This window comes from Micromys minutus (assembly GCF_963924665.1).
Source record: "Micromys minutus genome assembly, chromosome: 11".
Lineage (NCBI taxonomy): Eukaryota > Metazoa > Chordata > Mammalia > Rodentia > Muridae > Micromys > Micromys minutus.
Window position 1 is genome coordinate 19,395,035 of NC_137980.1, and position 25,049 is coordinate 19,420,083.

The 25,049-nt window shown below is 45.8% G+C and overlaps 1 protein-coding gene across 1 annotated transcript in view; it reads right to left on the reverse strand.

Annotated features, from left to right (window-relative positions):
• Nucleotides 1-25,049, reverse strand: part of ARHGEF28 (Rho guanine nucleotide exchange factor 28) — a 223,795-nt gene that overhangs the window by 99,914 nt on the left and 98,832 nt on the right. The window contains exons 7-8 of the mRNA XM_080924751.1: nt 24,258-24,313; nt 23,699-23,759 (exon numbers count right to left, since the gene is read on the reverse strand). Coding sequence (XP_080780877.1) covers nt 23,699-23,759; nt 24,258-24,313 — 117 coding nt within the window. The remainder of the gene's footprint in view (nt 1-23,698; nt 23,760-24,257; nt 24,314-25,049) is intronic.

Consider the following 25,049-nt stretch of genomic DNA (forward strand, 5'->3'; position numbering starts at 1 on the left):
TCTCCCTCCCTCCCTCCTTCCCTCCTCCCTTTTCTTCCTCTCTCCCTTCTACCTTCCTTCTCTCCCTCCCTTCTTGCTTCTCTCTCTCTCTACCTCCCTCTCTCCTTCCTCCCCTCCCTCCCTCCCTCCCTCACTCTCTCCCTTTCTCCCTCCTTCCTTCTCTCTCTGTCCCTCTCTCCCTCCCTCCCTTATTCCCTCCTTCCATCTTCCTGCAGTATGCTTTGTCTTAATTATAGACTACATGAGCATAATATATTAAGAAGAATTAGCCATGGCACCCAGGGTAAGCCTGGCTTTAGAGTTCAGTGTGAAGCAGCCTATGAAACAGCGACCACTGTTGTCAGCAGTGGCCCTTGAAGGACAGCTCTTGTAGCCTGGGCTGGAAGCCACAGTGGTGTTCATCACAGTCTTCATGCCTGCTACCTCACTGTCTCTTACATCATTTGGCTTGCTTAGTATATGTAAGAAAAGTGACTTTGTGTGCTTTATTCGCTTTGTCCCCAAGGCAGAGTAGTAGGCCAGGCCATAATCAATATGCCTTTGGCCCTATGGCATCTCCCACACTCCGAGGGGTGAGGGGTGTTCATTTCACTCCTCTGGATAAAGGTAACTTTATGGGTGGATCTGACCAATAAACAGAGCAACAGTAACAACAGAGACCCTGTGCACTCTCTGCACCCCAGACATTGACTGTGTGAGGACAGTATTATTTAATCCAGGTCACAGGTAGAAGGCTGCAATCCCAGCACTCAAGAGGCTGAGGCAGGAGGATTGTGAATGGAAAGCCTGTTTGAGCTACCCAGTGAGATTCTGCCTCAAAATATCAACAGGATGGATTATCAGGTATTTATTCTTCTAAAGAAATAAGGGGGCAGCAGGCAAACTTGCAAATGAAGGAACTAGGGACACGGAGCAGGGAAGCATCTAAATGAGTGAGAAGAAATCAAATGTGAGATCTGGCTAAAGTTCGCTCTTGTCCCCCATGACAGATACTGAGCCCCACTGTTCCGACTACATACACTGTGCTTATTACAAACTGGATACTCCAGATTCTACTCAGTCATCTGATCCTAAACAAGGGCATGGAAGCCAAGATGTCACTCAAGCCCCGCCCACAAGATCACATGACCAATAACTGGCAGCCACCTGCTAAACTGCTCTAAGTACTTTGTTACTGGGGTCACTGGGTGTTGGATGGTGAAGCAAAAACTAATTTCATTTGACTCTGGAATATATTCTAGCAGAGATGGTTCAGTTTAGAGGTTGAGGTTTGCTAAACAGTCCCAGCACTGGCAAACATTTCACAGTGGATATTCCACCAAGGTTCTGAAATCACTCCTGACTTTGTGAAAGAAAAGAAAGGTGGTTTAGTAGTAGTGGAATTTTCTTGTTTTTGTTTTTGTTTTTTTTTTTCAAAACTTTAGATATCACACCCATAGAAACTGGAATATGTTAGAATATTTCACAGAAATTATTTTAGATATTCAGGCACGGCTCCAATTTGGCATGACCAACCATTCTGAACTACCTCTCTCTCTCTCTCTCTCTCTCTCTCTCTCTCTCTCTCTCTCTCTCTCTCTCTCTCGCTCTGTGTGTGTGTGCATGTATAAAATTCTAGATGAATTACCTACAGTCATATAATCATTTTTTTTATTATTCTTAGAGGAATGAACTGTCAAGAATACCATCTAATTTCTTTCCCCACAAATTAATGCCTCTGGAACACAGCACACATCTGAGACAAAGCGAGACTGATTTTATACTTATGGCTACCATGTACAAGTAGGAAAATCTGAAATTTCCAACAGCTTGGCAACAATAGATTACACTAAAATATAGGTTATAAACGCAATTATAATCAACTTGTAACAAACACATTATAAATGCAGCTTATATGGCACGTATATTAAAAATGAAAGAAAATGGTATCTGAACAATGTCTGGAATTCTCCCGTGAAGATGTCTCATTAATATGCTATGGAGTGACTTCTTTCTAGGTATGTTTGTTTACTTGCTGGGCCCCCAGTGTGTAATTTCTCCTAGTAACTTGCTGCCAGAATGTGGCAGTGTAAACCTGGCTGGGAAAACATCCACAAAACAACAGATGTATAATTTCATTTTGTTTTAAGAGCACAATATTCACAATACCCAGGAGACAGAGCTGTAAAGAAAGCTGAGATGCCAACATTAGAGCTGCATGTCCTGAAGTTTATTTGGGTTTTACTTTCACATTTTTATGACCTAAAATTGCTAGATTTTCAAGAATAATATCTTCATATAAGAAGTAAGAGAGGCGGGAAAGGTCCCTTTATTTTGTAATGTGTCACTTCGTACAAAACAGTCGTTTATCGGGAAGCTGAACCCAGGGCTGTTTGCAGCCGCCTGTCATAGGTACGTTTTACCCACATGGGTATTAACATGACCATTTTTTTCTAGTTAGTTATTTTATTTCATGCTTTTTACATTTCTACTTGATGGTTTCTTACATGTACACAATACATACTGGCCGCTTTCTTTTTCTTGTATCTCCCAACTACCCCTGTCCACCCCACCTCACCCACGGTACCTTTCTAACATGCACAAAGCCCTGGGTTGTATCTCAGAACTACCACATAAAGGGGATGGAGGTCTGCGCCACAAACCCAGCAATGACCAAGAGCAAACTCTATCCTTTGCCTGTTAACTTGTTTCCCAGTTTAAGGGACCCTTGCCAAGTTCTGGAAATCAGAGAAGGCCTTCAGTGTGGGCCACCAGGAGCTGTCCTCACAAGGGGAACAACCGTTCCCAGAGAACTATCACCACTCTCTCCAGCCATTCCTCTTCAAAGCTCCCTCGGGACTTTGCTGGCGTTAGTCTTGGCACGGAAAACCTCACCTCAAGCTCTTCCGAGCTAGACCTGTGGCCACACAGAAAATTATCCAGATTCCAAAAAGATCTTCATCCCAGGAATTTCCTGTGGGTTGGATGGGAGCTGGGTCACTTGTAGATTGAAGTCTGTACCAAGTTAAGGAAGAGAAGCCAGGAGACCTCTGACCATCATTCCAAAGCTTCCAGTGTCCTCAGGACTTACCTTACCCCCTGGGGTCATAACTCACTGTTACCATGAGAGACACTACAGACAAGAGTAGTTGACTCCAGAGGTGAAAGACCTTTCTCAGATGATCAAATCCTCCTTTCCGTACCCAGTTAAATTTGGTTCTGTTAAGTCAGATCTTTAGCAAAGTCCTTCTCTGACTGAGAAATTAGCCCCAATCCCTCACCCCACCCCCACCCCTGATTCATCACACCTAAAAGGCACTGAGGAAAACAGGGGGTGGGGAGACAGGGTTGTGGAGAGAAAAGGCCATCTTTTGAGAGCAACGATTCAATGATTTCCGCCAGGTCTTTTCTGGTCCTCTTCCCTAACTGTAGCAGCCTAGAGAGGCCTGTTCCAGACTCCCAGTGTGTGAGCAATCTGTTTCTGCTCTCGCTCCCACAGAGCAGTCAAGTCGGTGCTGTTGGTACGGACTCTGGTGTGATTAGGTTCAGCCTGCGGTCCCCTTCCTCTCCATGCCATCCTCTAAGGCCTGAAGCAATGAGCATAAAGGAAACATTGAAAAGCTGTGGGGATGCTACACATGACACAGGGACACTACACATGACATGGGGGACGCTACACATGACATGGGGGATGCGACACATGACATGGGGGATGCTACACATGACATGGGGGATGCTACACATGACATGGAGATGCTACACATGACATGGGGGATGCTACATATGACATGAGGGACGCTACACATGACATGGGGGATGCTACACATGACATGGGGGATGCTACACGTGACATGGGGGATGCTACACATGACATGGGGGATGTGACACATGACACGGGGGATGCTACATATGACATGAGGGACACTACACATGACACAGGGATGCTACACGTGACATGGAGATGCTACACATGACATGTGGGATGCTACACATGACATGGGGGACGCTACACATGACATGGGGGACGCTACACATGACATGGGGGACGCTACACATGACATGGGGGTTACTACACATGACATGGGGGATGCTACACATGATACAGGGATGCTACATATGACATGGGGGATGCTACACATGACACAAGCCCCAGGACAGAACTAAAGACCCCAAATATAAAATTGGGTTGGTTTTTCCAAAACCGTTTCAAGTAACTCAAGAAACAGAAACAAGTGGATAAGGAAGATGTCCCACATGTCATCATCATGGGAACTCAATGAGTAATTCAGGCCCTTCATAGGGAAAGACAGTGGTGCACAGGCGCATGTTCGAGGGAAATGAACAATGAGCTTATTCGTTTCTAATGGTGCGATGAGCCTCAACTCCCTAGGACTTGACTCCAGAAAAATACTTGCTTTTGCCCCCTAAACTCCATCAAAAGTTACTGCGGTCTACCATAGGCAAAGCACTACATTAGCACACTAGAGAATGACATATAAATAGATATTAAAAATAATAAAGTCACTTGATTTTTAAGTGTCTTCATCAAGAATAATTTTGAGTGAGTGAGTGGGAGAATGAATGAGTGAATGAATTAATGAATGAATGGGAGAATGAATGAATGAGTGAGGCAATGAATGAGTGGGAGAATGAATGAATGAATGAATGAAAGAACAAACAAATGGGAGAGTGAATGGAATGATGAAGCTAAGTGCTTCCTGGCACTGCTCAAACCATTCTATGTTTCTTCTGGGTAAGAAACTCTACTGGGTTCCTGATTCCTACTCTGCTATCATGAGGAAAGTGCACCGATTAGCATCAAAGAGAGCTGGATATGGAATTTTTCCAGGATCAAGGCTCTCCGCTGTAGGATAATGGAGATCACATGCATAAATAAGAGGTTTCTCTGCCTGGGGCCAGCAGTGTGAGGCAGGTTGGGGCCACTCTGAGAAAGGGTAGGTTTTTCTTGCTGTATCTGGATCATGTGACTCATGAGGAAATGGGGTGTATACACAAGGTCAAACAGCAGTGCCAGCCTCAGCTTCCCAGGCTGCCAACATGTGAGGACAACACTCTGAGGACCTAAACACCTCAGAGAGAAGCAATCGGGGCTGGGCTCAGCACGGATGTCTGACAAGCAATCTGGGCTGCGCTCAGCACGGATGTCTGGCCATCTTAGCCACCACAGTGCAAAAGGTGTATGGTAGATACTTCTGAAGATGGCATCTGGAACAGCATCCAGGGCAGGGACCCCCAAGTTCCTGTCATATGAGAGGCAAGGTAAAGCCATATCAGTGAAAGTGTAAAAGGAGAGTCAGTCACCAAGCCCTGCTGGACATCAGGAGAGGACCACCGCAGCGGGCCTTGGGCACAAGTGCCAAAGTCAAAGTTGGGAGCTCATGTTTCTGAGAAGAGGCAGGTCCCAGAAGACTCAGAAATCACTGCAAAGATTCAAGAACCAGGCCCCTCCTACCAGCAACTGCCCCCCCCACTCCCACGAGGAAGCCATATATGAATACTGACACAGTAAAAAAGTGGGCTGGAAGAACTGTCAGGAGAAATCCAGGGTACCAAATTCTTCTCCAGTGAGCCCCCGCCCCCCAAGCAGTTGCTGAAAATGTCCGCTTACATTGCTACATCAAACCAAGTTTTCCATATTAAAAATACACCCTTGCTCCCCCTCCCCCCACAGCCTACAGGGCCGAACATGTGAAAATAAGACTGAATGTCGATCACATAAACAGTAATTAAACCAATATTCACTGCCCAAGTTCCATGACCCAGCACTGGAGATCCGAAACGCAAAGGCCAACTCCTACTTTTCAGAGAACCTCAGGGGAGAGAGGTGACAGGTGAGCTGTGATAGAGAAAGGGGGAGGGGGCGGGGGAGGGGGTGGGGGTGGGGGAGGGGGATATCAGAAGAAGCCACGCCAAGCAGAAAGGCAGCTGAGAGAGAACACCGACCTCTAAGTGGCACACGGAAGATCTGGGAAAAGGGCCCATGAGCTACATTTGAAGAAGTCAAGACAGGGCTTTCCAGTTTGTAAGAAGAGACAGTCAGTTGGATTTGCTAATAAAAAGAGACAGAGGAGGCCTGGTAGGGCTGAGTGAGTTTATTAAAGCTTGAGAATTAGGAAAGTGAGCACCTACAGGGGCCTCCGAGACGAGGGCACAACCCGGAGCCTCGCAGGGCCTTACCACTGATTTGCTACTTGCTGTGTTCCTTCTGACTACACACTGCTTTGTATGGGCAATGGCTTCACCACCAATCTTTCCAGTGATGCCAGTGGAGAAGACAGTCACTACCCTCCAAATTCCAGTTTGAGAAACCCATAGGGTTCTGACTGGCTGTGTCCGGATAACGTGCCCACCATGAACCCATGGCTGTGGCAGGAGATGCTCTCCCATGTGTGAGCACCATGGCCAGAGCAGGAGAGCTGCCAACTCAACTGTGTGAACGCTGTTCAGCCAAGGGAACGGTGCCAAGCAGGCACAGATAACCACCCAGGCCAGTGGAACGGGGCTACTCAACATTTCCATGTTCTCATGAATCAGCGGTCCACACGACTGGGCTCTTTTCCATCACTTGGCTATGCTGAATGCATATCTGACTCTGCACATTTGTTTTGAGGGACCACCTTGCCTCCTCAAGCCTCATCAGTCCACCAGGCCGCTGACTGGCATCCCTTCCCGACTAGCGCCTTCCACCTTACCTCCCTACAGCTTTCCAAGTTTTGCTTCTTTTGTTTTATGTGCTGGGGATCGAACAAGCGTATGTCTTACATATGCTGGCCAGGCAATCTACTTCGGAACCACATTCCCAGCCAGGATGCCTTCTCAGCACCATGAAATTCACCCGTTAAGTTTTAGCAGTTTTTCCTGTGGGAGTTGGGGGGAAGTCTCTTAAACATGGAGACAATAAACTGTAATCCTGTCTTCTTTGCCCCTACAGGGATGGGAGGGGAGAATCGCTTTCAAAACACTGGCTAAGCATTTAGCTAAGGGGAGTAGGAGGTTCTGTTAGCTCTGTTGGCTGCCATGGGGGGACCCCCTTCTTCTCTGTGACACACAGACGCCTCTGGACAGAGTCTGGCACTGAACCTGCTCTCTGTGAAATTAAGTAGGAACCTCTCCAGGAACAAAGACGAGTTACCGAGTTATGTTACCTTACAGGGAGGTTTCTCTTTCTGAGGCTGTCTGAAGTGACCTCTTCATTCAGGCCTGAATGTCTTCTTCATGTCGTCACTCCATTCTTTCCTTTTTCTTTCTGACATGGCTACCAGTCTCTGCATTTCCTACACTATTTTTGAGATGACTATGTCTTAGTCAGGGTTTCTATTCCTTCACAAACATCATGACCAAGAAGCAAGCTGGGGAGGAAAGGGTTTGTTCAGCTTACACTTCCACGTTGCTGTTCATCACCAGAGGAAGTCAGGACTGGAACTCAAGCAGGTCAGGAAGCAGGAGCCGATGCAGAGGCCATGGAGGGATGCTACTTATTGGCTTGCTTCCCCTGGCTTGCTCAGCTTGCTTTCTTATAGAACCCAAGTCTACCAGCCCAGGGATGGCACCACCACAATGGGCTGCCCCCCCCCCCATCAGTAGTTGAGAAAATGCCTTACAGCTGGATCTCATGGAGGCATTTCCTTTTTCCTGAGGCTCCTTTCTCTGTGATAACTCCAGCTTGTGTCAAGTTGACACAAAACCAGCCAGTACAACTACTTTCTATGGTTATCACAAAATATCTGAAGCTAGGTGACTTATAAATGAGCTCACAGTTCCAAGGGTTTAAGGTTGAAACAGCACAGCAGGAACTCTTGGTTAAGTCACTAACGGCAAAGACACAGCAGCCTGAGTTGTCAAGGGAGAAATCCTATGTAAGCCAAGCCACCTGAAGACAGGCAAAGGGCCAGCCTTGCTTTTTCATAACAATCTTTCCAAAAACTAACTAGGGCCCCCAAAGAACTGTTTAAATCTCTTCTTAGGAAAGAAGTTTTTAAGACCTAATGACTTCCTCTGGGCCTTTACTTTATCAAAGCCTCTTCTCAGCAGCACTATATTGTGAGTCAAACAGACAACACATGAGCCCTTAGGTAGCACAGACCATAGTCAAAAGACAACATTCTCTAAGCCTCAGCTTATAAAACACAGATTATTTCCTTATTACAGGGTTATCATATTTCCCCATGCCAAACATACATTATAGCTTAATTTAAAAAATATGATTGGCAAGGCATTGTACAGTACTGTTTAGTTTGACTCTGACTTCCAAAATTTCTAGTGCTACCCAAGATTTTCAGAGCTGTCAAATTTTCAAGTTTGCACTGGCTCCTTAGGAAATGCAGAGGGTTTGCCCACATTGAAAAAAATGGCACCCCTTCAAATTCTCTCCCCCTGAAGAGGGACCTGCAATGAGCTGGGGAGTAGAGAGCGGGAGACACCACAGGGGTAAACGAAATGCATGAAGGGAAAGTGTGTCCACATCCCCAAGGGGTCTGATGACTTATATTAAGCACATACTTTCAAGACTGCATAATAATGACCAGAGCCTTATATGAGGTACAATCTCTGTGGGGTTATTTTTATAATTAAACTTTGATTAATAAACATTATATTTTTTAGTTGACTTGCCCACTGAAACCAACAAAACAAAAACCCAGGAATTCCTATATCCCTTGAAGCAGAACCGTCATGGATTCTGACCTACTCTAATTATTAACTACTGGGCTCCCAAAACAACTTGTCCTGGGGCTGCCTACAAGAAGCTGGAGGACGGCATCTGCTAAGGGCCCTCCCAGGACTTGCAGGCAGCTTGGCTTTAACTACTTTCATGGCTTCCCCCTCGAGATACCAGTCATTTCCAAAGAACAGTGACATAATGTGCTTTTCTGGAGGCAGGAGGAAAAGCAAGAATTAAGTTAAAATACTGCTCGGTGGGGTTTCTTAGTATTACAAAACTCTGTTGAAATTTCACAGCACTCTGTAAGGAAGCTGGGAGTGTGGATGTGTCTGACTATCCATCAAAGAAACAGGGACAGGAGAGGGCCTCTGAGGGAAGGCGATACAAGCAGAGGATAAAGACAGGGAAGCAATAGTAGAGATTAAAATAGTAGAGATTAAAATTGTATATATCTCAATAAATACAAAAGATGTTTGCTTAATAGACCATAAATTCAGAGCCCTAAGATCCTTCTTCAAGACGTCTAAGATGGCTGGAACTCCAGAGGAGAATAGCTTCCATGATGGTTAGAAGGAGGAGAGAGGAGCCAGGAGCTGGCTCAGCTGGAAGAGCATGAGGACCTGCATTCAACCCTGAAGGAAAAGACAGGCTTGTAATCCCAGCCCAGCATCGGGGATGCAAAGACAGGTAGATCAGTGGGGCTTACTTGACAGCTAGCCCAACTTAATTGTAAGCCCCAGGTCCCAGGGAGAAATCTTGTCTTAGAAAAGGTGAACAACTCTTAAGGACAACTTTCGAGGTTGACTTTTGACCTCCAGCACACACACACCACACCAAACACACCCATACACCATACACACACATCACACACACACCACATACCACGCATACCAAACACACCACACACACACACACACACACACACACACACACACACACACACACACGGTGAATGGAGAGGATGAGGAGAAATTCTTACTGTTGAAGACACACTAAAAAATGCTATTTTCCGAGATAATAAAGAACTGCTCTTCCCAAAATGGTCACTGGACTGCAAAATCAGATTTATTGGGACAGGTGTTATGGCACACTTCTTTAATCCTAGTGGTCAGGAGGCAGAGACTTAGAGATCTCTGAGTTCAAGGCCAGCCTGAACTACATGGCAAGTCCAAGTCACCCAGTACTACTACACACAGTGAGACCCTGTCTCGGAAAAAAAAAAGAAAAAAGAAAGAAAGCTGTGTTTCTTAGTGGTTGGTTTGTTTTTTGTTTGTTTGTTTGTTTTGGAGGGAGATGGTTTTGCCACTAAGTGGGGAAGGGAAGGAACTGGTGTCTTGGGAGATGTGCAGTGAAATCCTAGCACTAACCTGTAACCACCTGTCATCCGGAGATGCTTGTTGAATATAGGTGATTATCTCTTTTTGGGATCTCCCTGAGCTTTGTTATCTTCATATGGAAAAGAAGGTGGCCAAGACGGGGTATCTCCACAGACCTCTTGGCTCTCTAAGAGCTTATAGGTCTGGGCATCTGTCCAGCTGATATTAGAATAGGACTAACCATTTCCTTCACAACGAGGCCCCCACCACCTATCCAAGGAAGGACAGGATAGGCTACCAGTTCACACTGCTCTGCTACTCCATTGAATTCATTTTGCCTGCTGCTTACTTGTAGCAAAGAGTTAATCATCTTCCCAACCAGGTACTTGCTTTCACTTGAACCAGGTTTAATTTATACATAGCTGTGCTATGACTTTCTGCTTTGACTCAGGCTGGCCGGGCTCCAAACTGGATTTAAAGGGGGGTGTGAGTCATGTGTTCCCCACCACTCTTATTGGCCTCTCAAGGTTCTCCCTGGCTTCCAACCATAATCCCTTCCCTCCCAGCTTGCTCCCTACCTGAAGTCCCAGTCCTCACAGTACAGGCATCCGGCAAGTTGTCTGGACAATATAAATAGAAAACTGAAGTAACCTGCTCTTGCTACTCTCCCAGTGCACTAGAAAACTGTGCCCTCAATTCTCGGGACCTCCATGTACTCCCCTCTTGGGAATAAGCTAAGTTTTTTTTTTTCTTAAACTGTTTGAAAATAACTTCGAGACACAAAAGATTTGAAAAGGTAGGAATACTGCAAAGATGATCACGGACTCTTTACCTCGTTTTGCCTTTTGTGAAAGTTTGACCCGGCTTTGTATCTGAACGTGGGCTTCACTTTTACATGCAGGTAACTGCTCTTCTGATGCACATTTTCCCAGAATCATTCAACGGCAACACACTACAGTCCTTTAATCTATGAACTGCATCCTCTACAGGGAGACGGGCCTGACCACTGATACTTTAAAATCCCTTCCTTATAGCCATCAAATCAATAAAACTGTACAAATTAAAAAGAACCCCTTCCTTGGGTACGAAATAAAGAAGTTGGTTTTAAGACAGAATGTTTAACAAAGCAGCATGTTAAACCCTGAGCACAAAGGTGTCTGATGACTGATATGAAAGGTAGCAATGGACCAGCCCAGGAAAGGTGAAAAGGTGTGGCCACCAAGGCTCCTGCTTCCCCTCAAGGCCAATTTAGCATCTTCCTAAAATCACTTTAAGGCCAGCTAAAAGGCAAACAAACAAACAAACACATTTATTTTATCCTAAAAGGTCAGAAGAAGATCCTGAAAGCTAACCACATTCTGTATAACTGCTGGACCGTCCTCCTATGGGAACACAGGGCTTGAAACTAACCAGATATGTGGACAGGAGTCTATCCTCATGTGGGAACACAGTGTACCTCAGGGATATCACTGCCATACAGAGCCGACAGGCTCCAGAAGACAGAAAAAACAGGAGAAACACCTTTTCTCCTGCCATTTTTCATGTCCGTTCCCCCTGGAATTAGAGGCATGCCAACACATGTCTCTATACAGGACAAGGGATGGAAAGAAATATCCACTAACTCTTTGGCTTTTTTTTTAATCCTCAGAGGACAACAGTGGCCTCCTGCGATGCCCACCCCAGGATGGGAAAGTCTCTTCCCAGAGAACAGTCCCCGGGGTTGCCCAGCCCATACTAGAGAGGGCCCAAGAAGTAAGAGGGAACAGACTAAGTGTCTTCCACCATGCAGCACCGGGGTCCTGGGCCCTCCTCCCTTCAGGTTGATCTTGCTTACTTGTTCCTATTCAAGGTAAGCAGAATTGGTCTCTGGGTTCTCTAGAGACATTCTCACCGAAATCATTTTGTCCAAACCCTTTCCTTCCAATTACTACAAAATCATCAAATAGGTCTCCGCATAAACCAATTTTTCTCAAATAATTAACTTCAAAACAAAAACAAACAAAAAAATATAGAAGCACAGAGAAAGCAGCAAGCGTGAGCTCTCTCTAAGCTTTGCAAAGTCTAGACATGTTTAAATCAACAGGACTCATTATTGTCAAAGTAACTCCAAGGTAACTGTGATTAAACAAATTCAAAACATTTACCTTGTCCTGACCCCCCCAGACAACCTCCCCAAGTCCTACATTTTTTAAAGTATGGATAACGATACTAAGGTAGATGTTAAAGTAAAGGGAACGGAACGGGGAAATACATGTACCTCAGAAGTCCATACACAAAGTGTTTGCACAGCAAGAACTCTCGAAACACTTGGGGAAACAGGAACTTGGCTTGCCAGCAGCAGGCAGGGAAATGCAGGACAGAGAGGTAAGAATACAGAGGTGCCGGTTTGGCTCTGGGCAAACAAAAGGCATCAGGATCTACCTTTCTTGGACGCTCTGCGACGAATCTTCATCTTGGGGAAAGAAGGCCAGGAGTAGTTGAAAGGTGAGTCCGAGTCAGAATCCATTGTTTGTTTGGGGGAAAGGATCGGCTGAGGCTGCGGAGTGCATGCAGACCGTGCCCAGTCAGGAGCCTCCCCGTGATGTCAAAGGCAGGAATGGGGCTGGGTGAAACAGCTCCAAAGTCAGGGAGGGAGAGGCAATAAATGTTTTGCTTCCTTCAGGCGTTCAGGCATGTAGACCAACAAGGAGCCTGTAAATATTAAAGCCAAACCAGAGAAGCCAGGGGGGGGAGGGGACCTGGAGTCTGGCTGATACTTTTCAGTCCAGTTATTCAAAAGGTCACCAGGGAGCAAATGAATCATTAACTCCCCTCTCCTGGTGGCTGGATATGGAATTGAAGAAGGAAGAGAGCCGGGAGGAGAGAGAAAGCTGCCTGCAATTCAAGAAAATCTTCCTAGGGCAGGCATCTGTTTTGCCAAGAGCTAGGAAATCATTTCTTAGGAAAACTGTGCTGGGCTGTGCTGGGAGGTGCTAGCTGAAGTTTATCACAGCCAGTCCACAGCAAATGCAAGACGGTCTACCCCAGGATACGCCCCTTCTAAGAAGTCGATGACGGTCTACACTGTGAGCATCTTGGACAGGTTTACTCAACAGTCTGGTCTTCTGCTTTTACCTTCATCTGCAGTAGCTACAGTGGACGCATTTCACGGCATCCATCCAAAGTCGTCTATGACTTGCTAGCAAAACATGCAGCTTGTGTGTTTGTTTTCTGGTCTTGTCACGTGGTTCAGAAGTCCATCCTAAGAGTTTAGGTGACTCTGTAGCTCAGTTCTGAACTTTCAATCGCCCTCCCCGCCCCCATCACGCTAACGACTCATTTACCACAAACCAACAGTTCCTGCAGTGCCCCTAAATGCCTTCCAGTGATTAGCATGCATTGGAGGCCCACACTGCCTTCCCATAAACCACAGCTGCCACTCACCAGTAGGGAACTACTCTGATAGGCGCACAGATATGTGTGACCCAAATAAGATTATGCTGAGCAGCCAAGGCGTACAGAGGACTTTCCTACAGGAGCCTCCTTAAAGCACTTCTTGCAGAGGGAGGAAGGCCAAGAAGCCGTATGTTTTGCTGTGTTTGTGAAGTGTTGGGATGCTCAGAGAAAGCTGAAGGAAACAACACGAGGGGGCCATTCAACGTTACAGGCTTGGAACATGAGAGTGTGTCTTCACTAGCATTCGTCTCTTTAACTATTGCTCCAAGTGTTGGCAGGAGTGCTGAGCCCAGGAAGAAAGTCACAACCTGCCCTGTGGTAGCTGAGCCTCTCTGATCAAAGGCGGAGATATAAAGTGGGAGGGGACTAATTCAAGTCAAAGTCGGGATTATGTAAACGGCTACTATGATTTCATATAGTTGCAAGTCTTGAGCCTAAATAAGTATGTTTTCTGTTTTGTAGCCTTTCATCTGAAGAATAAATGACATATTTTTCCTAAACAACTGTAAGAGTAAATTATTCCCAGCCTTGACCATCAAGAACATCGAGCAAGAGAATTTTACTCTATATATTATCCTTCATGAGAAAAAAAAAAGTAGGCAGTATTTTCAAGGAGACAGCTCCGGGCCTGACAACCCGGGTTGGCTCCCTGGGTCCCATGTGGCAGGAAGAGAGAATCAGCTTCTTTATTTCTCCTCTGACTTCTACGTGTGCCATAACATATGTGTCCCCTCATAAGTAAAATTTAAAAAGTATGTGTGTGTGTGTGTGTGTGTGTGTGTGTGTGTGTGTGTGTACCAAATATAATTAAATAAAGAGGTTATCCACTTGAGGGGGGAATGGAAGGGAGGGAGATACTATTTTAATTAAAAATATTAACTTTTTTTTTTAAAAAAGAAAAAAAGCGTACAGAGGAGCTGAGAGATAGAGATGTAGCCTCGTTAGTGAAGTGTTTGCCTGACATGGGTGCAGTCCTGGGCTTGATCCCCAGCCCTGCATAAATTGACCATGATGGTGCCGCATGGATCTCAGCGCTTGGAAGGTAGAGAGGCAAGATCAGCAGTTCCAGGCCAGCCTGAGCTACCTAAGGGGCAGTCTACTGGGCAGAGGGACATGCCTGGGACATTGTAGGCATCGGTTAGGTGAGTTGTCAAACCTCAAGGGTGGCAATCCTCACATGACAGCATCAGTGACTATAGCATCTGCTGCCTACAGCCGTGTATTCTGACAACGCATAGGACTCTTAAAATTTTAAATATATTTATACTTATGTAATAAATATATCTTAACTCGTAGAAAGTACATCGTTTATCAGTAAAGAAAATCTCTGGTTCCCCCAAAGCTTCAGACGACACTTGGGTGCGATATGGCCACAAGCTGTTTCCAAGGTGTCTCTAGACCTAAGAAGGGGGAGTTGTACACACATCGCCTGAAATCCCATCAGGATGTTGCTGTTCTCCTTCAAGTCTGCTGCCAGGGAGCGTGCACACACACACACACACACACACACACACACACACACACGTGCGCGCGCGCGCGCAAGCATGAGCATACTCATGCACACATGCACAAACATTAAAAATAAATCTTTTAAAGAAGTTACTGGGGCTGGAGAGATGGCTCAGTGGCTAAGAGCACTGACTGTTCTTCCAGAGGTCTTGAGTTCAATTCCCAGCAACCACATGGTGGCTCACAAGCATCTGTAATGGGATCTGATGCCCTCTTCTATTGTGTCTGAAGACAGCTACAGTGTACTCATATACATAAAACAAATAAATCTTTATAGAGAAAAAAGAGCACAAGATAATTTAAACCCTGGGTTCTCCAACAACATTAAAAAATAATAAAATTATAAAAGAAGTTACTGGAGCAGATGTTCCTCCCGTGACTATCTTTTATAATAACAGGTTGGAAGAACTTAAGAAGACACGGACAGAAGTATGAAGGAACTGGGCACAGGCATTGCTGTACACTGGGGTGATACGCGGGTCCATCTTAGTCTGTTTTCCTAGAGGTACAACCATTGTTGACAAAGTGTGGATCAATTACATTATGAAAGTTTTCTGACAATAAGAGAGCCCCCAGCACGTGTGAGAACAGCTCTTGGATCTCGAGACTTCCCAATGCCCTCGCCTGCCTCATCTGTCCATGCAGTTAACATGGAGAGATCAGTAACACACCACTGGCATAGCCTGTTTCACTTTTAAGTCAGTGCAACCAATTTCTTACCTTCCAAAGCCTCCTTAAACAGGTCATTCATTGCCATTGCTTCCTGCTGTCACTGAGGGAGTTATTTATCTCTCTCTCTCTCTCCATTTTGTTATTTTGACTGCATTTAAATTAACTCAAGAGGGTATCTGCATCCCACCCATATTTAAAACATAGATGTATTTGCTTTGTCAGATTGGCTGATGACAGCTGCAGCTAGAAGAATTCAATAGTCTCTAGCCATTCTGCAAACGGTCAACGCACAACCATTCTAGGAGTGTGCAAGTGACGTCATAGGCTATGCCTTTACCTCACTGTGCCTTCTCAAATTAACAGACACTTTACTAAAAGCAGCTGCCTGGGGTTCTGATTACCCAAGGCAGACACTGCTGCCTTCATGCGTCTGCTTTCTGAAGACCCCATGCAGAGAATATCCCTCCATGTTTTTCATATGGATTATGAGTCGTTTCCCTCCCAAACTTGATGAAACTAAATCTTTTCAACTACGGATACAGAATTTGAGGTACAGAAATCGTGAAGTTCTCTTATCTCCTAAGGGAACCCCAAATTCCTCTTGGGAAGACACTGGGTCTAACTTGTATTTTTAAAGGCATCCCCAAGCTCCAAGAATGATCATAGGCCCTGGTGACAGAGTCAAGGCAGTTTTGCCACTTAATTATTATCTTTAGCCATGCCCCCTCATAAGTTCTGAATTTAGTACAGTTAAAATGAGATCATTACAGCTATACTGCAGGGGTTATCATGAGGAATAAAGATTACAGCATGCAGAAATTAAAGACATTTCCAGTATACTTTAAATATTAAGTAGAAATAGAATTTTCTTTCAGCGTCTGTCTGCTGTGTCCCACTGAAGTAGTCACACCATGACCTTCAGGGTAAGTAGCTCTACTTGCTGATAGTTATTTCTTTATCATCCATTTTAAAAAGTCAGGGAACCCAGAAATGGACAGCAGCTATGGTACATTGATCAGAGTGGCCCCCTGTTTTACAGGAACTTGGAAGTCACTCAAACCTGTCAAAGCCACCTGCTTCAATCACATTTACACACGTGTCTGATATGACCACTTGACATGCAAGAGACCCCAGCCACCCTCAGATCACACTGATGGAGTTATTCTCTGAACCGGCTTCCTGTGAAGAACCAAAAGGTCTGATTACACATAACGGAGATCATAATAAAGAAGTGACTTCATTATTCAATTCCCTTTTCTCATGCCTCTGACCACAGTATTGATTACTCTATAAACACATGCACCCAATCCTCATAGAAGCAGATTTGAACCTTGGATTGCAGAAGCTCAAGTCCTGCCCAGTATCTCTTCCAGCTTCCTGTGAATCCAGATGTAGGACTCCCGGCTTCTTCTCCAGCACCGTGTCTGCCTGCACACGGCCATGCTTCTATGCTTCTGACCATAAGGATGATGAACTAAAGCCCTGAACTTGCCAGCCAGCCCCATTTGAATGTTTTCCTTCATAAGGGCTGCTAGGATCCTAGTATCCCTACATCGATAGAGACACTGAGACACACACTATTAATCTTTATTTATTTGTTTGTCTGTTTGTATACATTAAGGTTCACTTGATATGCTAAAAAATGTCTACCGTTTTTGACAAATCCACGGTGTCCTGTATCATCAATTAACAAATCGTAAATTATATTTTCACCATACTAAACACACACACACAAACATACACACACACACAACAATGAAAATAGAAAAAGGGTACAGAAGCCAATTAAGATAGTCCCTACTACAAAAGCTACATTGCTTTCACACCAAAACATTATTAGATTATTATTCAAAAATCTTTGTCTTTGTAAAGATGTTAGTAAATGCCCAAACAGTGGAGGAATACAAATCTTCCATGTAAAAGAATTTCAATTTATGTAGCTACCCCACCCATAAGAAAGCATGCAGACAACTCCCTGTTTCTTAACTGTGGACTAAGCATCTTGACTTCCATCCAAAGACTACACAGTGAGGAAGGGGTGAGGAGGAAACACTTCACAGGAAAGAAAATGACCAACATGACCACATCCGGGAGCAAAATATTCACATCAATGGTGATTAATAAAGTTGATAGGACAAATCCTTCGTGCCATATGATTAATAGATATGGTACCTTCACCTCTCTCTCTGTCTCTGTCTCTCTCTCTGTCTCTCTCTCTCTCTCTCTTTCTCTCTCTCTCTCTCCGTTTTTGGTTTTTATTTTTAAACAGGCCTTATGAACAGATTTCCACCCACTCCTTACTTAATCACTGAGAAGCGCACCTCCATCTCTCAGTGGCAGAGGTACTGAGAACTAGGTAGTTTGGCACTGATCCCAACATCACTGGGCTCCCAGAGAACCCTAGCTTTGGCTTTCAGCCTTGACTCCCCCTAAGACCTACACGGAGCCCTTTGCAAAGTCTTGATGTACAGGCTGCATCTAGGCCAACTGGGACCTTAGGACCAGTTTCAGAATTTCTGAAGTTCCTATCCTGGTGTGTAGGCAAAGCTTAGAACAAGGCGGCAGGGCTCCCACCAACAGCGAGGCTCAGGTGATTTTCCTGTTCTTTTTTAATTTCCTTTTCTATTGTACATCTTAGAACAAACAATATGAACCATCCTACAACTTGACAACTTTGTGGGGCATTTTTTTTTATCTCTAGGCCCACAGATTACAGTTTATAATAACCTAAAAAATCCCCCCAAAAGTTTTTCTTTTAATTTATGGGATGAATGTATGTCAACAAATACTCCAGTAATCTTATTTAGGAGAAAACAAGCATTTCTTTCCACATTCCACGAGGAAAACTTTACCCAAACGAAGAAGCCACAAACACCAAGAGGCAGAACTCAGCCAAGGAACCAAACTGACCTTGTGGCAAACGTGCAGCCAAATGCCTAGGCCAGGAACTTTTTTTCTACCAAAACAATTTTTAAAACCTCAATGACCACCAATTTGAAATGAACAGAAAGAATTAAAAGCAACCTGGTTTTACACAAATAAGTCTGCCTTTGTAATCCCCTTCTTGGAAGATTTCTCTGTTCCACCAGCCTTTCAGATCATGGGTGAAATTAGTTTGTTGTAGAGAAATGCTGCCCGCCTCCACCCAAAAACTAAAATATAAAAGAAGAGAGAGAGGGAGTCAGCTCATGCTATAATGAGATCTGCCAAAAAATTAGGCTCAAAAGCTGACTTTCTAGAATTCTAAGAGCCTTGAAGATCCCATCTTTCTGCTTCTCCCATTCCTTTCCCTTCGTGTTTCCCAAGGACTTGACAGAGATTGTGCATAGTGAAATTGCAGCAGAGGGGTGGGGGAAGGGGGTGGTGATGGGTGGGGTGGGGAGGGGTGTGAGAGGGGGAGGGGTGGTAATGGGTGGAGTGGGATGAGAAAGGGGTGGGGGAGGGGCAGGGTGGGGTTGGGAGGGGGAGGGGTGGTGATGGGTGGGGTAATGGAGGAAGGGTAGGGAGGGGTGGGGTGGGGAGGGGTGGGAATGGGTGGGGTGGATTGGGGAGGGGTGGACCATGGCTCCCAGACTGTTTCCACTGTCTCATTCACAGGTGATTAAGACCGGATGTTTTGTGAGCATTTACAGCTCTGTAGCCACTATCAGTAGATATGAACAGCTACTTAATTAGTCCCAGTTATTGGTGGCAGGGGCAGCACTACTGAGCACACTCTGCCTCACCACTAGGAGCTAAGTCAAAGGAGCTGTTCTGCTGGATCCTCATTTCCAAGTTCCCTCTGCTGACATCCCCACTAAACACCCTGCCTAGTGAGAAAATCCAGCTTCAGGTCTCTGCATTTGCATCTATTTCTGCATCTCACGCTTCCCGAACGGGTTTTCCTATTTTGTTTGGTTACAAAGTTGGGTTTCTATCCACAGCCAGCTTCAGTTTGTCGGACCCCTAGCGTTCCAACATCCGGTCCAACATCCATCAGAAGTCTTTCTTTTCTCCTATGACTTGTAATAAACAATTGAAATGAAATCACTCTAACTTATAGCCAGATGTCATACTGCAGACTTTAACCTCAGCATGTGAGAGGTGAAGGCAGGAACATCTGGAGTTAAGGCTATCCTCACCTACTTGGTGAGTTTGAGGCCAGCCTGGTCTCCCTGTCTGAAAAAAATAACAACAAAAAGAACAAATGACCCAAAGGTAACAACAGTGACCAACATGTATTGTATACATGCGTTCAAATAGTAAAAATATTGTTTAAAAAATTAAAAATAGGGGTTAAAGAGAAAGTTTAGCAGTTAAAAGCACTAGCTCCTTTCCAGATGATGTGGGTTTGATTCTTAGCACCTACATATCAGCTCACAACCATCTGTTACTCCAGTTCCAGGAGATCTGATGCTCTCGGCAGGCCCAGGTACAAATGTGGGTGCCGCATGCATTTGCTGAATGGTTCTCAGACATGCATGCAGGAAGAACAACCCACATACTCATAAAACTAAATACTTTAAGACAAGCAAAACATTATTAAAAGTGAAAACCATGACCTATGTGTTTAAAATATTTGCAAGTTAAACCCCTGCATGAGCTGCCCATGACTGTCAGAACATCTACAGTGAATACACATTTTCCCTTCCTTCTTGTGAAAATATTCATGCTCTTTGTTAAAAGAAAAAAGAAAAAAAAAAAAATACAGCTACCTTTTAAGTGACTTTCTTAGAGTTAATATATTTTTTCTAACCCTGGTTATCCTAAACTTTTCCTCATTTTCCACAGTAAGTATTAATATCTTCTCTAGCTATAAAAGACTAATTTCCCCTCAAATCTTTTAAAGCTTTAATTTTATTTTAATGTGTATGAATTCACTTGCTTATGTGAACTGCGCAGTGAATGCATGCAGTACCCAAAGAGGCCAGAAGAGGGCAGTGAAACCCCGGGAACTATATTGCTACAGGTGCTGGGACTCAGACTCTGGTCCTCAGCAAGATCATCAGGTACCCTTAACCACTGAGCCATCTCCCAGTTCTTCCCCAAAGTCTTACTTATCAAGATTCGGCTTAAAATCTCTGCACCATGCCAAGACCACTGTCTGCCAGCCAAATCTGCAGCCTCAGATAAAGTATGGCTTCTTGCCAGAGCCTCTCAGTCTTGAAACTTCGCTAGAACAACGCAACCAGTTCCATTCGCCACCCCACCCTCAGGCGCCCCATGGTGCTCTCTAGATCCCAACACCCCTCCCCCACAGGAAGAGTTAAGATACGCTCCCATGCTCTTGTCTCGTCATCTCAGTGTCACGGGTCCCTCATAATTCTTCCCATGCCAATAACTACGGGACACACAGCTCTGGCCGAACAGAGCCATACAATCTCTAATCCGGAGAAGAGCGTCGGTGACGTGGGAAGTTTAGCTTCGGTGTGGGAGTCGCAGTCAGGTCTGCGGTCCATACAGCCTCGCTCATGCTCTGGAATACGCCCGGGTGACAGAGCAGCGCCATCACGTTCCAGAACCTTCTGTGATTCAACGTAGACACCAGGACCGCAGCTTCCCAGTACTCAAACAGGAACTTGCAGACACAACCACTGTACGGAACGTTCCACCAGGACAACACCGATCAAGTTTGCGAGACAACACTACATTTGTATCACACAATTTAAAATAACACAATACAGCAAAAGACAGAGGAGTCTTAACACGTCTAACCTGCATATTTTATTAGCAGTTCCTTAAGAGTCTAGACAGAATACCAGCACAGGAAGAGTTCAGAAGTGGCCTCTAGGGGGAGCAATTTTCCATTCCTGCCTCTGGCTCACATCTGCGGATTACTCACTGTTGGCTTCTCTCTTCCCTCTCGGTTCCTCTCTACTCTCCGGTCTCTCCCGACTTTGTAAAACACACTCGGTCTACTCTCGGTGTGTTTTACAAAGTCGGGAGATTGTCCTTTTTCCCTCTTAACTCAAAAGTGTAAACAAATACAAGAGGAAGGCATGTATGTGGCCCTTTTCACAGATGGCTAAATGTTAAGTTTTGCTTAGCCTCTCCCCGCTTCCCTCCCTCCCTCTCTCTCCCTCTCTCCCTCCCTCCCTCCCTCCCTCTCTCTTTCTCTCCCTCTCCCTCTCCCCCTCCCTCCCTTTCTCTCTCTTTCTCTCCCTCTCCCTCTCCCCCTCCCTCCCTCCCTCCCTCCCTCCCTCCCTCTCTCTCTCTCCCTCTCCCTCCCTCTCTCTCCCTCTCTCTCTCTCTCTCTCTCTCTCTCTCTCTCTCTCTCTCTCTCTCTCTCTCTCTCTCTCTCTCTCCCTCCCTCCCTCCCTCCCCCCCCCCCGCCTTCCTAATATCCCTCTTCAGACGCAATGACGTTACCGACCAAGCTTAGGCAGGGTTACAACAGTTGACAAAGCAAAACTCTTCCCACCCAACAAGTACACCAGTCGGTGACTGGGGAGAGGTTTCAGAGTCCCAAATTGAAAAAAATCCCACTACTTATTACTTTGAACAGCCAAGCCCTCCTCCTCCAGCAGTGTGTCTGAGTAAACACTCTTTAAAGCAGACATTCCTAGGAGTGTGATGCAATCCGCAGATAGGGCATCCTGTATGTGTAAATAGAAGCCACACTCCCGGCTCTGGGACCCACAAGAGTCCTCAATGTTTGCTTTTTTTTTTTTTCCCCTTCCTCTTCCCCTGGACATAAATTCTTTTTCTCACCTTATATAGCAACAGTAACAGATGTGGGCACGCTGCTCAGAACACAACCAAGTTTCTGTTCCAAGTTCGGCAGCACCTCGGGCCAGGACATCCAGCAAACCATGGCTGGCGACTGGCCAAGCCCAGAGCAGCACCATCAACCAACACTGCGGGTGCTTCCTCCTGACCTGCTCTAGGCTATGGGATTTCCCAACGGTTATTACAGCTCTGACACGTGTCTATTATGGATGCCAAATACAATGCCAGGGCCTCCAGGAACCCCTCACAAGTTGTTCATGATGTCTCCACACGTCAGCCACTTCAGCTGCATAACATACTCTCGGCTCTCCTTAGCCTCAGGACTTGCCTTATCCCCAACCTTCTCACCCAGGGCCACCTGCAAGACAGCTCTGCTTTCACGTGCCCTTCAGGTGTTGTGGTGGCTTGAATATGCTTGGCCCTTAGGGAGTGGCACTGTTGGAGTAGGTGTGGCCTTGCTGGAGAAAGTGTGTCACTGTACGAGTGGTCTTTGAGACCCTCCTCCTAGCTACTTGCAAGACAGCCTTCTTTTTGCCTTTGGAACACAACGTAGAACTCTCAGCTCTTCCAGCGCCATGCCTGCCCAGAGGCTGTCTTGCTTCCCACCATGATGATAATGGACTGAACCTCTGAACCTGTAAGCCAGCCCTAATTAAATGTCATTCTTTATAAGAGTGGCCTTGGTCACGGGCCTTTTTACAGCATTGGAAACTCTAAGATAAACGTGTAAGGCTCACACACATTCTGCCAGTCGTTAGGCATCTGCTGGCAGCCGGGTCCATGTCCCCCCACCCAAATTCATTCTACTGCGCTGGCCTCTAAATAATTCCAGGGATGTGTAGGGGAAAGAAGGGGCAGAGCCCAGGGAGAGGGAAATTGGACATCTGAGAGTAAATGAGAATTTTCAGGTCCATGGAAAGAACCACCTCAGTGCTCTCTCCCTCTTAAGGGACCTACACATGATAGGAGCCCCAGGTCTTCTCCTGAGACCTGGGTGTGGGGCACAGACCACATAGACTCATCACTGTGGGACACATTGGGCAGCACCGTGGAACAGGCAGAACGGTGCCCAAAGTCCAGTCCCTGGGCTCAGGCGCTTCCTAAAATAAAGCTTCCAGTACCCACCACATTGAGATAATGAGGTAGTCATGGCAACCACCATCCCAGAGTCTGGCAGGGTGAAATTCCTCGGGGGAATGTTTTAGGTTTCTTCCTGTGTATTTTAGATTGTAAACGCAAGTTGTACTGTTGTGACTGAAACATTAAAGAAAAGTGGCCAGGGAGGCTGAAAGAAGCTAGCAAGGTTCTCAGGATTCACATGCTTTTCTTTTTGCTTACCATATGTCTGGTCCGTCGCACCCACCCCCGGCTGCAGGCAAGGCAGCATTTTGGAACGTACCCAGAACTAGCTGGTCCTGGTCTTCGTGTTCATTCAGCCCATACACCTGGCTTTTGACGAACTGAAACAGACACAGGTGAGGGATTTTATTAAACCCCATCTTTGCTACATCCATGTTTGTTTTCCGTGAGCTAGAAGGACGCTCTTGGAAAAACATCAACAAAAGCACATGGCTCGCATCACAACACGTAAACAGGAAACTCATCTGTGTTTATAATTAGCACGGAGAGGTAAAAATAAAGAAAGGATGTGTGTCCGGCTAACACACACCTGAAAGCTGCCTTGGGTAAGGCCGTGTCGGCAAGCATCCGTGCACGAGACGCTAACAGCGTAGGGTGTTCCAGAGGATACTGCTGGTCATCATGTGCTTGTAACAGTGACAACTTGGGAAGGTATCTAGGCTTGGTCATAACCTGCATCCCATCTGGATCCTAACAGAAGAAACTGGATTTGGGGCACACCCAGGCCTGCTGGTGGATTTTTATAAACTCCAGCTCAATTGTCACATCCACTTTAACTCTGGAAAGGTACACATAGCCAGGCAATCCCCTTTCCTTACCTTCCCATCCTCCTCCTCCTCAGATGGTGATTGGCCAGACTCCAAATTCCTAACCTCTGAAAAAGAAATCATTCTTTAGTTAGAAAGACAGACAGACGGACAAAGAAAATACATGACAGGTATATACAAGTCACCCAGGAGCCTCTGCACAGGATTAGCTAGATCGGGCATTTTTTTTTTAAACAGGCAACTCTACGAGAGAGTTAAGGATGTGATCACCTGGCTGCGCACATACTGGTGTTACTTGTGCACACTACTGTGCAAGGCGGGGTGCTCTCACCGGAAATCCTGGGGTAGCAGGAGGTGGGGAGGGGTGTACCTTAAATCAATCAGTGTCCTTGACTGCAAAGGAAGGATGCTTACCTCACACCCCCCCCCAAAGGCTCTTAACAGATTCTGAGGATGTGACTGGTACCCACCTGAGGGAATCCTACTTGTCTCTTCCCCTGGATCCCACAGATATCAGTGGGAGAGGGGAAAATGATTCATTTGTTCTAAAGGACACCCGGCTGTCCCTTCTGCATTGATGAGAGGGGGCTCACACAGACCTCTCAGCACCAGCTGCTTGGTAAAGCAGTGACTGACCCCAGATGCTCAGGGGTGGGACGCGGGGCTCCCAGCAAAGCTTTTCCTGGAAATGTTCAGGATGTTCTGTGATGAACAGGAAACCCAGGTAAAGGGTTCTCTCTGTCCCTTGACTGATTGATCAATTATCTTGCAAATACTCAGTTTCCCGGAAACAAGGTCAAAGACCGTCATAATAATCAAGGCGCGCGGGTTTAGCCTCGAAAA